Source organism: Schistocerca nitens, chromosome 3 (genome assembly GCF_023898315.1).
Source record: "Schistocerca nitens isolate TAMUIC-IGC-003100 chromosome 3, iqSchNite1.1, whole genome shotgun sequence".
Lineage (NCBI taxonomy): Eukaryota > Metazoa > Arthropoda > Insecta > Orthoptera > Acrididae > Schistocerca > Schistocerca nitens.
In genome coordinates this window covers 411,232,543-411,245,684 of record NC_064616.1, presented here as the reverse complement: position 1 = coordinate 411,245,684, position 13,142 = coordinate 411,232,543, and the positions used below count along the sequence as shown (strand labels likewise).

General features: G+C 41.1%; 1 protein-coding gene across 2 annotated transcripts in view; it reads left to right on the top strand.

The window, feature by feature from the left end:
- LOC126248356 (membrane-associated guanylate kinase, WW and PDZ domain-containing protein 1) overlaps window positions 1–13,142 on the top strand; it is a 408,513-nt gene that overhangs the window by 277,478 nt on the left and 117,893 nt on the right. For both annotated transcript variants that reach the window (XM_049949272.1, XM_049949273.1), the window contains exon 5: window positions 2,478–2,689. In XM_049949272.1, coding sequence (XP_049805229.1) covers window positions 2,478–2,689 — 212 coding nt within the window. The remainder of the gene's footprint in view (window positions 1–2,477; window positions 2,690–13,142) is intronic.

Here is a 13,142-nt window from a genome sequence, read left to right as displayed (position 1 = left end):
CTCTGTTGACCACGTCTGAACATCACAAGGGAGGGTCGCCATATGGTGTACGAAACACATTGTTAATCCACCTTGTCTGCACCTGCCATCCAAGAATAAAATGGACTGCTTGCAACATTCCATGTCAATCCGCACCATAGGTTGGACACTAGTAGTAGTCGGACTAGCAAATTACCATTTGTTAATGCCCCAACAAATCCCTTGGTGGACTGAGGCATGCTGTGATGCATTTTGCATGCAGGGACGTATTCCCTGCGTTTTTCACTGTCATCCTACAATGGACAACTACTTTTGTTATAAACAGTTGCGTGCACAGTGTTGTCGCATTCCTTGGGATAGCAAAAAAGCTAGCTGGATTTCAGTTACTAGTTCCTTTAACTGTTCCACTCCCTCTTCCATCATGTGGGTCAACCTCAGACGGCTCTCTGGGAGCAAGGTCTATTTCCCAGTTTCTGGTCTGATCATAGAAAATGATGTCATAGTGGACCCCATTGCTGTCTCCAACATTTTGGCCACTATTTTGCAGAGATTTCGAGCTCCACCCAGTGGCACCCTGCCTTCCTCCATCAGAAATGAGTCTGGTAGGTCTGATAGGAAATTAGGCTGCTAACACTGCTGCAAAGGCCCACTAGTTCTTCCATTCCTTCTGCTGATCTACAAGTTGCCATCTGTCAGCATGTGGTGTCACTTTGGCATCACCACAGGCCTTCCCTTCATGGAAACAAGCTCCAGGGAATTAAACCTCTCACAGCTGCTTGGCTGACCTCTCGCCACAAGATCGTTTTAGCTAAGCTGCATATTGGGCATTATCTTTTAAGCTATCACCCTTTATTACGTGGTGATCAGCCATAACTTTTTGCTCATTGTCATCAACCTTTGACGGTTCACCAATATCATGACTGAATGCCCTTTTTATGACCACCTACGTTCTAATGTATGTTTTACGTCTGAGTTGTCGGCTGTTTTGATGAACAATGCATGGGCTGTTGACCATGTTTTACTTTTCATCTGTCGTAGCAATATGGCGAAGGATATCTACTCTTAAGTATAGGACCTCTGTTGTCTCTACAGCATATTTTGTGGACCTTTCTCCAAGAGGAAGTCCTTGCTTTTAGTTGTCTTCTCTTCCATCAGTTGGGCTCAACGTGTTGTCACTTTTAACTCCTTTTTTTATCTTAGTGTTCTAAGGTTCTGAACACTGGACTCGCATTCGGGAGGACGACGGTTCAATCCCGCGTCCGGCCATCCTGATTTGGGTTTTCCGTGATTTCCCTAAATCGCTCCAGGCAAATGCCGGGATGGTTCCTCTGAAAGGGCACGGCCGACGTCCTTCCCCATCCCTCCCTAATCCGATGAGACCGATGACCACGCTGTCTGGTCTCCTTCCCCAAACAACCAACCATCTAAGGTTCTGACATGTACACATATGACCTTAGTTGTTTTAGCACCCTAAAACAAAACAAAACAAACACCCCAACACAAAAAGCTGTGTTTGGGCGGGTGCTTTGACAGGGAAGCATGGACTGTTGATGAATAGTGTCACACTGTGTTCAGCAGTGAATCACAGTTCTCCACTGCCCCAGATAACCATAGTCAACAAGTATGGTGGTGACCTACAGAGAGAGGTCCCATTCTTTCAATGTTTTAGGGAGGCACATTAGTGCTAATACTGGCATCATGGTATGGGAAGCCATTGGAGATGACTACAAATCACAGATGGTAATGATCAAGGGAACTCTGAAGGCACAGTGGTATGTCACAGGCATCCTGCATCCTCATCTGTTAGCTTTTATGTTGCAGTATCTTGGTGCCATTTTTCAGCTGGACAGTACTCATCAATACATGGCACATGTCTCTTTGAGCTGTCTGTGTGATGTTGAGATACTCGTATGGGGAGAAAGATTTTCACATCTGTCCTCAACAGAATGTATAGTACCTGCTTGGACTTCAACTCCATCCCGGTTATAGTATCCAGGATATCAAGGACAAGCTGCAATAGTTGTGGCCAAAGGCAGTGCAACATCATATTGATAAGTGGGCTCATACTGCCAGTTCTTTGTAAATCTGACTGGATTTTGTAATCACTGGAATAACGCCACATACCCTCTCAACCCATGAAGTTTCATTTTGTTTCCTGTTCCCTTTCTGGGTGCTTCACCTTTTTTGTGAGGCAGTGTGCGTCATCTCAGGTTTGTAGTTCTAGAATACATTTAAAAGTATTTTTTGTTGTGTTTTGCACTCCACTCAGTTTTCTTGCATTTCATGAATTGATTAATAATTAAGCTAGGTATAAGGAAGGCCATAATTAAGCTTTTAGGGTAATGCTTGTTGCCATTAATAACATAAACGGTTATCTGTCAACAACATTTGTCTCTGACATGTCTAAAATTATTCCGCATATTCATAAAACGGCCATTAAAATAATTTATAGAACCAGTAAGAGTGACTCACTGCATGAAATTTTTTGTTGTTTCTAGCCATAACTCTGGTACTTCACATTGGCTAGATCCTCGCCTGTCTAAATTTCAAAAGAAATCACTTGAAGAATGCCTTGATGATGAGCTGCCATATGGGTGGGAGAAAATTGATGATCCCCATTATGGTACCTACTACATAGACCATGTGAATAGGAGAACACAGTATGAGAATCCAGTCATACAGGCAAAAAGGGCAGCTCAAGACAGTGGAGGTAAGTGAAATAAAGAGTTCTGTTCAACATACAGACTCCAGCTCTACAGATAATTCTCATATTTATTGAGGATGTTCCAGTGGTGGAAAATGAACACATCTAAAGATGTAAAGTTGAAACATTGTTGGCTGAGGTTACCAGTAGAGTGTAAGCAAGAGTGGACTTGTAACAACTGTATTTTACTTGCTGAGATAATGGTCCATTTTTTCTAACATTTTACTGAATAACAGGATTGTAGGCATGATTTTTCAGGTTTTCTTGGTGTGAATAATTGATGATGTGTTTCGGGCGTTGAGCCGAGTTGTTGTCCCCACTTTTTTGTGTGACATTTTGGTGACTGATCTGGTTGTCTCCCTCAGGTACTGTGAGCTGCTTATTATGAATGCTTACTATTTGGATGCCAACCAGGCTATTAGGTATTGTTTTTGTCATGCTACTATTTACAGACGAGTTTGGCTCCTTGTGTTCCATATGTCCCTTGATGCACATCTGTTGCTCATTTAAACTCTCTTCATCTTACTATTAAATTTATTATGTAACATGAAAAAGAGGGCCAACAACGTTTCTGTGATGTGTGGTTGAATCCTTGGGTCACAGTGTATATAGGAAACCTACACACACTGACCTCCATTTCTATGCCTCGAGCCATCGTCGTCTGTCACAAAGAAATTCCATGCTAAAGCATCTGATTTATAGACCTTAGATGCTGTTGGACAAAGAGAAACTAGTTGAAGAATTAAAACATTTACGAATACTGTTCTGAAGGAACTCTGGTTGAAAAATTAAGCCAGCATTGCAGTCAAAATAAATGACACCTGAGGAAGAGGGTGAGACTGAGGAAGAAAAAGAAAAGCCCAGAATCTCTTATCTGTCTTATGCTGGCCCAGTCTCTGGAAAGATTGGTAGACTCTTCCAGAAAGATGGCATCCAGTGTATTTCACTACCATCAACAAAGCCCACCCGGTTAGCCATGCGGTCTAATGCACTGCTTTCCAGGCAGGAAGGCATGCTGATCCCTGGCACGAATCCACCCGATGGATTAGTGTTGAGGTCTGGTATACTGGCCAGTCTGTGGATGGTTTTTAAGGTGGTTTCCCACCTGCCTCGGTCAATGCAGGCTGGTTTTCCTTATTCCGCCCCAGTTACACTATGTCGGCGATGGCTGCGCAAACACTTTCTTCACATATGCATACACCATAATTACTCTACCACGCAAACATTGGGGTTACACTCATCTGGCGTGAGACGTCCCTTGGGGGAGGGGGGGGGGGGGGCTCCACTGGAGGCCGAACCACACAATAACCCTGGGTTTGGTATTGGGCAGTGGTGGGGTGAATGGACTGTTGTAGCCTGTTGTGGGGTTGTGAACCACTGAGGGCTACAGCGGGGATGAAGCCTCTCCATCATTTCTAGGTCCCCAGTTCCATACAATACCGTCAACAAAGGTAAAATGTCTTCCTTGTAATGTTAAAGATGATCTAAGTGTCCGAAAGCTGGGTGTGTACTGCATCCTGTGCGAATGTGGTGTGTCTTATGTGAGGAAAACTATTAGAAAAGTTGAGGGAATTGCAAGGAACATCAGCAACACACATGACTTAAATAATCAGGCAAATCACTGGTATGAAGCACTGCCTTAAGTTTATGATGAAATATGGAGGCCAGTATTGTGGCGCAAGTGCCGAATCTCTAGGACAGTGTGATTAAGTAGTTTGTCAAAATAAAGGTGATGGAAAAACTAACAAGGCTTCAGATCTGGCATTCAGTTTACTAAGATCTTTCTAGCCATCTCATCAGGGCTAGATTGCTGAGAGAATGTCCATTCACAGGGTAACAGCATGGGCTCCAAAAAACAAATCAGCATCAAAGGACATAGCAGTCATCAGGAGTCAAATTCTGCTACAAATAGTGGCACATCACCAACATTCACAGTCTGGATGGCATCCAGGTGGCAACTGTGCATAAAGAACTGTGCACTGAAGAAGACAGTTGGGTTGATTATTGAAATACTGTGCAGAAAAATGGAATCAACAAACTGGCTGAACAAGCAAAAACACGCCATTGGACAATAGAACCTGAGAAATGACATCATATCAGTTGACTCTATTGGCAAGGAGATATTCAGCAACATATAAAAGTGGGGATAGTGCACTGATCTTCCAAACGAGGTCTCAAGATGAAAAGTTGTTCATACATTTGCCAAAACAAACATGATATTAACACACCAGTTGCTAATAGCTTTATGCATCATGCAAGCATGGCACTGGTACAAGAGAGAGTTGATTCCCACTGGAAGCAGCAGAAGAGGCCTGCTGTTGAACCTGTGGGAAGCTTACCAAAGTGCCAGTGCTTAGATCCAACAGTGCCAGGAAAAAATGAGTAGTATTTGAAAATCTGCAGGAAGAAAGTGAACATAATTTTGTTAGCTGACAAGAACAACGCTGATGTTGATGTTGCACATGGACTGCAACAAAAAGATTTTCAGTCTTCTGAATGAAATTACCTACATCAGGCTTATCATGTAACATCATTAAGAGCGGCTATTCCATCACAACCATACAGGCTTCCTAAGATGCACAAGGAAGGCATTCTTCTAAGACTTATAGTTAGTAATATTGGTGCATCAACATACTAGGTAGCATAACACCAAACACACACTGTCAGCAAATATGCTGGGAAGTTTGAGCACGACATTCGCAACTCTTCCCACTTTGTACATCACCTCAATCATTTGTGGCTGTGGTAAACGTATATAATGGAGAACTTTGATCTGCTCTCCTTCCGTAGGAGAGTTCCACATTCTGAATCCTTGGAACAAATTGAGGGAAATGTCAATGACTGTAGCACAGAACTCTTCAGGCACATTATCACAGTGCCAGGAGTTGAAATTGGCTATAAATAGTGGCACAACTCCAACAATGCTTCACGGTCTGGTTGAAGTGCAGGCAGCTAGTAGGTGTAATAACATTGTTTGCAGTGTATGTAGAAGATGGCTGGGTCAGTCATCAAAATATCATGCAGTGAAATGGAGCCAACTACGTGGCTGAGCACCAGAAAGCACACCGTTATGCATTGTAGACATGCTAAAGTTAATATAATATGTCATGTTTCTGGCCAAAAGTTAATATAATATGTCATGTTTCTGTCCAACAGCAGCATATGTATTCACACCTGTACTGTTACGTTGCACGAGTGATCATTCTGATCACATGGTAATTGCAGCAGACATTACATTTGACGTTACAAGGGTGTGTCAAAAAGTAATGCCACAGAATTTTGTTTATGAAAACTCTTCAAGCTTTTTAACTAAAACAAAGGTTATTAATATTCTATATCTTTATTCTTCATGTCTACATATTTATTTCTCAACACAGTCTCCCTGGTGATGAACACATTTCTCCCAACAAGAGACTAGTTTGTTGTTACTGTCACTGTAGAATGTTCAACTTCATTGACAGAGAAACCACCACACCTCTGCTTGCAGCGCTTCATCATTATCAAAGTGAAGTTCTCGAAGGTGTTGTTTAAGTTTCAGAAACAGATGAAAATCGGATGGGGCCAAATCGTGACTGTATAGAGGGTTATTGTTGACAGTGAATCCGAGGTGACAGATAGTTGCAGATGTCACAATGTTCATGTATGATCTGGCATTGTGCTGAATGAGAGGGTGCTCCGTGTGTGGATGAATTCTTCGAATTTGAAACTCGATTACAGCACACTGATTCTCATGCATTAACTTAGTTATGTTACACACCGTGTGTTATGCACTGCAATTGGATTCCTTAGCAGCAGGGGGTTGCAAATAGGTAGACATGAAGAATAAAGATGTGGAATGTTAGTAAATTTTTTTATTTAAAAAGTTTTATGAGTCTTCACATAAAAAATTCGAGGGCATTACTTTTCAGCACAGCCTTGTATATCCATAGTGTCAACAGGAACATTGGGAATCATTTTCTGGAAACTGAGGAGTGAGAATTGGTGCTCTTTGCCAGGCTTTCTCTCACACCTCATCACGGAGCATCCGACCTCAACTAGTGTAATAAAAATTGAGGCTAGTTTTGTGTTTTGCTGCTATCAAGTTGCAGAAAAGTAGACAAGCAATCTTACTGTCAATGATTGTACTGCATCGTACACTTTTGGTTTTTTGATACACTGGATGCTTTGTCTGTTGGGGTCGTGGCCAATCTTCCTGCAAAGTCTGAACAAGTACAGAGTTTGGAGATGTTGGTCATTGGGAAGTCCAGTGTTGAATGGGTGATGGAGTACCTCAGGAAAATAGTTGGTGGGTCAGGATGAAAGGCTATCTCAGTTTATTTACTGGGAGGTCTTGTGTTAGATGTTGAGGAGGTTCTGCTGGTAGCAGCTGACTGCACTAGGTGGTCAATCTTGGATGCAGTTTTTTTTTTAACATTCACTATGGAGTGGACAACCTTAAAGCCCTTTAAATGGGTCTAGTGTACACTACTTACAGGAAGTGGCTGCTCCAGTAGCAGATTAGGTGTTTTGTGCATTGGGGGAAAGGGGGGGGTGGCTGTAAAGTGATGGCTTGATGATGAATTAAGTGTTGTAATCAGACAAGGGAGTAGGTCATACATATTGTAAACACTAAACATCCATCCTTCCATATCAAAAACAGAAAATGTTTATGTAGTATTAGTTAACTGCAGCAATGTGGATGGTAAGGTCCCTGAAAATAGTATCACAAGGATAGGTTGGATGCCATTGTGGTGGAGTGTTTATTCCCATAAAGAATTTGATTATATGTAGTCAGATTATTAGATTCTGAGTGTGAAATAAACTGTGTATAGGTTAGTGGCAATTGTGGGTTAAGTATGCTAATCAGATGCTTTGTGGACCACCTACTTTAAAGTGATAGAATGTGTCAGAGAAAACTGAGAAACATGGTTCAAGTTCCTGATAATGCTACAGTTATAGGGGAGATTTCAAGTTGCTAGTTGGAGACCTGCTTTTGGATGAGCAATGTCTTAGACATCATAGTAACTAACATACTTAAAATATTCAGTTCATTGACCATGACTATAAATCTATTATAGCATGAATGACTGCAGATGTAACTAGAAATGTTAAAGTATAACAATATTTTTGTGTGGCAAGTGATGAGAAACACATTGTAATTTATCAAACATTGATCTTGATTGATGAATATTTGAAGTATCACAGGATAAAATTGAAAAGTATAGTACAGTACACTTTTTCATACATGTATTAGTAAGGTTGTAAGTGATAGAAAGACACACAGTGTCAGAAAATTTTTATGTAAGCAGAGTGATTTGTTGCATTTTTAAAAGAAGCCACAATTGTCGACAGTCAAAAGCAAAAGGCACCAGGATGGATGTAAGAAGAGCAATCTAAGAAGCATTCAGTAAATTAGAGTTCACAATTTTATTGACTGGTGTGACACGGAAAAAAAGTCCATAGGAGATTTGGCTGTACATAAATTCAATTCTTTATAAATTATGTGAAAGAACTTGACACCCTTCTAGCAGCAATTTGCAGTAGAGTACTGAAGCAGCAAAGCATTTCAAGTTATTAGAAAAAGGAACAGGTCATTCTTATTGCCAGTAATGGTCATAGGAAAGATGTAGATAATTTTTGTAGAATTATGGAATATGTTTAATGTTCACATGTTATGACCTTCTCAGGAGAATGAAATTCCCCTCTGTAGAAATCGACATGGGTTCTGCAAACAGTGATATTATGAAACTGTGCTTGCTCTGTTCATCCCTGAGATGCAGAGAGCAATAGATAATAGCACTCTGGTTGATATCATGCTCATTGACTTTTCAAAGACTTGTGATTCACCTAGTTAAAAAAGAGCTTATAGAATAATGGACCAACTTTAAGACTGGATTATGACTTCCTAGCTAGTGGAATTCAGCATGTTCTTAACACTAATATTTGAAGTATCCCAAGGGGGTGTTATAGAGCTGTTACTGCTTACAATATTTAAACAACTAGGTGGGTACTGTTGGAATCCCTGCGAGACCATTAGCAGATGATGCTGTTGTAAACAGAAAGTAACAACATTAGAAGGTTGTTGCAAAGTGTGAGAAGACTTGCAAAGGATCGACATTTGGTCCAGGAGCTGGCGGTGAACCTACAACATAAATAAATGTGTTATATTCTGCATAAATAAGCAAAATAAGTATTACTCTTCCATTATACTATGGCCAACTAAGCACTGGAAACAGTAACAACCCTAAAATATTTGGGAGTAACCACCTGGAGTGACCCACAGAGTAATCACTGAATAAAACTAGTGGTAAGAAAAGTTGATGCAAGGTCGAGATTCATTGCAAAAATCTGAAGGGTGTATTGTCAGCTCCCTTGCCAACATGATCAACAGGCCTGTCTCCCCATTTAACGTGTTTTGGACATGGTGGGGTGGCATCTGGTCTCTGCCAGCATCACTAATAATATCCATTAACAAATTTTAAAATAGATGGAAGTAACATAGAACTGTTTCCCCTCCGAACAACATCAAATACCCCTCTGATTCTATTAAAGTATGGTTCAATACTACATTGTAGCCAAAGGAATCTATACAGAATATTGAAATTATTGAACGTTCCAACCTGTTCATAGGTGCATGAAGCTGTAATTTATGACACACCTGATGTCGATGTGGCTTCAGACACTAAACCAACCACAAGAGACACAGCACCTGCATTGCATGGGACATGACAATTAACGTGATTTGTGACTGTACTGTTCTCCAGCATTAGTTATTGTCTGTATCTGGCTTGCAAATCACGTAGTTCGTTTACAAAAATGGATGAGTGTAAAATTCCTGTGTTAACCCTATTAAAATGCACATTTCCTGTCTTGTCCATAAGCTACTTTTGTTGTTCTGACTGTAGTATACACAAATCCAAACTTCAATACCCATGAACATGTTAGAAGGCAAAAAGGAAAGTTCTATGTCGAGTCAGTAAACATCAACTTACGAAAGTTCCATTGCAAGCAGCACCATAAAAATTTAAAATACCCTTCCACATAAGCAGAAATAATTTTTATTATTCTTGCTTTTTAATGAAACCCGATGGTCATTCTTACCTGATTACTGTTTCTGTTCAGTAGCAGAATTTATAGAAGCTGCAAAATGGAAAGGCCTGAAACAACAAAGTGCAAAATATCCTGCTGCAAATAGTAGATAAAGCAAAAAATAAACAAAACATTATTTATTTACTGCAGCATTAACATTTTTGGATGAAAAAATAAATGCTGAATTGCAAGTGAATCGGGCAGTGATGAGAAATCAATCTCGTAATTTGTTGCTCCATGTTCCTTGGCATGTTCACAGAAGTGAATGACCTCCTGAGAGTGAGTTCACATATATTTATGTAACATGGAATATTATATAGAACACACTTATATTAAATTAATAAGAAAGTTCCAGAACCTTTTAGGAAATCTGAAGGATAAAAAAAAAATAAATAAATAAAAAAAATGTTGGATATAGCAAGCCGCTACACATAACTTCGTAACTCCATGGCGGCTGCAGTGTAACACGTGTTAAGTTCGGCTCGCGAAATTTAGTTGAATTCGAAGGTGTTCTCGCAGGTGGTGTTGTCTAGTACAAGTGGAAATCGTGTAAACAACAGTGTTCTGTGCAGCAGTGCTATTTTTTTTTTCTGTGCTCCGCCAATATCTTCGAGAAAATGGTAAACAGAAGAGTGAACAGCAGCGCGTCCAGCAGCGGGGGAGCAGCAGGTGCGGCGGGCCCGCTCTTGGCGGAAGGTGCGGCCGCGGCTCCCGGTATAGCGGAGCTGGTCCGCTCTGAGGTAAACGCTGCGCTTCGCGATAAAAACAATCTCGATCTGATAGCAGGCACTATATCAGATACTGTAACGGCAGCAGTATTGGCCAAAATGCGTGAAACTGTTGAGGCCAATACTGCCGAAATTACAGCACTAAAAAAGTCTGTGTCTGAATACGAGAAAAAGGCACGAGAGTTGGAAATGAAACTATCTGCCGCAACAGACGAACTAGAACAGTACCAAAGGCGAAATAGTCTACGACTGTTTGGAGTAGTAGAAAATAAGGAAGAAGACACGGACAACCTGCTTATACAGGTTGCACGTGAAAAATTAGGCGTTGAAGTGACCAAGGCAGACATTGACAGGAGCCATCGGGTGGGACGAAAACTACCAGGTGCCACCAAACCTCGTCCAATAATAATTAAATTTATCTCGTACCGGAAAAGGGCAGAGATCTTTACCCAGAAGAAGAAGTTAGCAAGGACAGGGCTTACAATAAGGGAAGATCTGACACACGAACGGCTAAAGATTTTAAACAGTGCCATATCCCATTTCGGTCTTCAGAATGTGTGGACTCAGGATGGCAGAGTAATCATTAAGACAGCAGCTGGAAAGAAGACAGTCACAAACATGACAGAACTGAATAGTATTAAGTGAAGCTACTCGAGCCAAAAGTGCAAACTTAACACCATTTGCAAATTGTAACAGCCCTATACTCAGATATAGTCTTGTAATTTTATTAATTTTTTAATAATACCCATATTTGTACCTTCAACTAATTGTTTTTGTAACTGTATTAACTTTTCACTATATTTTTTGTGTCTGTAGCTCTAACCATTACTTAATTTTAGTTACTGCTAATACTTTTTTCATTTTCTCAGTTTATTCTCTTCCGTTCTGAATTAGTTCTATTGCAATTATTAGTCTCTCCTTTAGTTCGTTAATCACCCATCTCTTCGGTTTAAATTGTTCATAACAAAAATCACTATCAGTATCACTTTAGCAAATCTCAATCTAATTGTAGCTTCCTACGATAATCACTACCAGTATCACTTTAGTAAATTTCAATTTAATTCTAGCTTCCTACGATAATCTATTAATTATTAAGCTTACTTCTCTCTGCTGGCAGCATCAGCCTCTTAAATCACTCCCTTTTCCCTTATTTCCACCCTAAGCTGTTTCAAATACGCTAATTACATTTCTCCTCTTACGACAGAGGATACACAGTGACACACAGCCGTCACTATTTTGGTTATTCTCCTTGCACCGAATACCACTAATCCATTTTCTATACTCCCGCAACCTCAGGAAATCTCTAGCAGTCGCCTTTCTTTCGGCACTCGCGGTGTCACACACAGGGCGCGCAAAATCTCGGACACCCCTGTGTTATGTCACTTGGCGGAAGCAGCGGCCAGTGCCCCTCGCGGCACGTAGTGCCTAACAAAGGGACAAACCAGTCTGCCACCCTACTCCAGGCTGCTCAGCGGAACGCGTCAGAGCTTTTAGCAGCTCACTGCAACATCCAGTCTTTACCTGCACATTACGAAGAACTTAGCCTCCTCTTCAACCAACTAAACTACCACGTAATCCTCTTATCCGAAACGTGGTTGAAACCACACATATCCTCTGCATCTATTCATCTCCCAGGGTACACATTTCTTAGGGCAGACAGATCAAAAAAGCGAGGTGGCGGGGTCGGCGCATATATACAAGCAGATCTCAAAGCGAAAGTCTTATGTACGTCAAATCCTGCTGAGGAAAAAGAGGCTGAATTCATGTTCATTGAAATAAATATACAAAGTCGGAAATTATTGACTGGCGTCGTGTACAAGCCGCCAAAAATAAGCTCAATGAGTTCCTTCCAGTCGGAATTACATTCACTTCAGTGTCAATACGAACATGTAATCGTAATGGGTGACTTGAACATAGACATGCTAAGAGACACTCCCTCCGCAATAAGCCTAAGAAGACTGTTTAGTTGCAATAGCATGAACATTCTTCCATTACAACCTACACACCATACGGCGCACAGTCATACTCTTATAGACGTAATCGCAACGAAACAGACTGACAAAGTAAGAGATGTTGGTCAAACATCGGCCCCTGGCCTCTCAGCACATGATGTAATATTCCTGGCCTACTCTGTGCAGCCCCCAAGGATCAAATCGCGTTACATAACTTGTAGGAACATGAAACGTATTGACCTTGACGCTCTAACAGCCGATTGCTCAGAAATCTCATGGCATCAAATAATCAGAAAACCCACAATCGACGGCAAACTTAATGAACTTGGTGATAAACTCACTGCCCTCTATGACAAACATGCACCTGTGCGCACAATCCGTGTAAGAAAATCTCCTGCTCCATGGCTGACAGCTGAATTACGTCAAATGATGACTAATAGGGATGCTGCCCACAGGCGTTTCAAGGCAGATCCGAAACCCGAGCGTTTCGAAGAATATAGAAAGCTACGGAACAGAGTGAAACAATGCTTTCGCAATGCTAAAATCAGGCACGCTCGCTCCCTTGTATGCAGCGATCTGACGCCCACGACTCTATGGAAGAATCTCCGTAGCTTGGGGGTCGGAAAGGCAAAATCGGAAACTACTTTTCATGTGTCGGCTAACGAATTAAATGAATTCTTCTCTGCACCTCTGAATACCAGCACAGCTGAT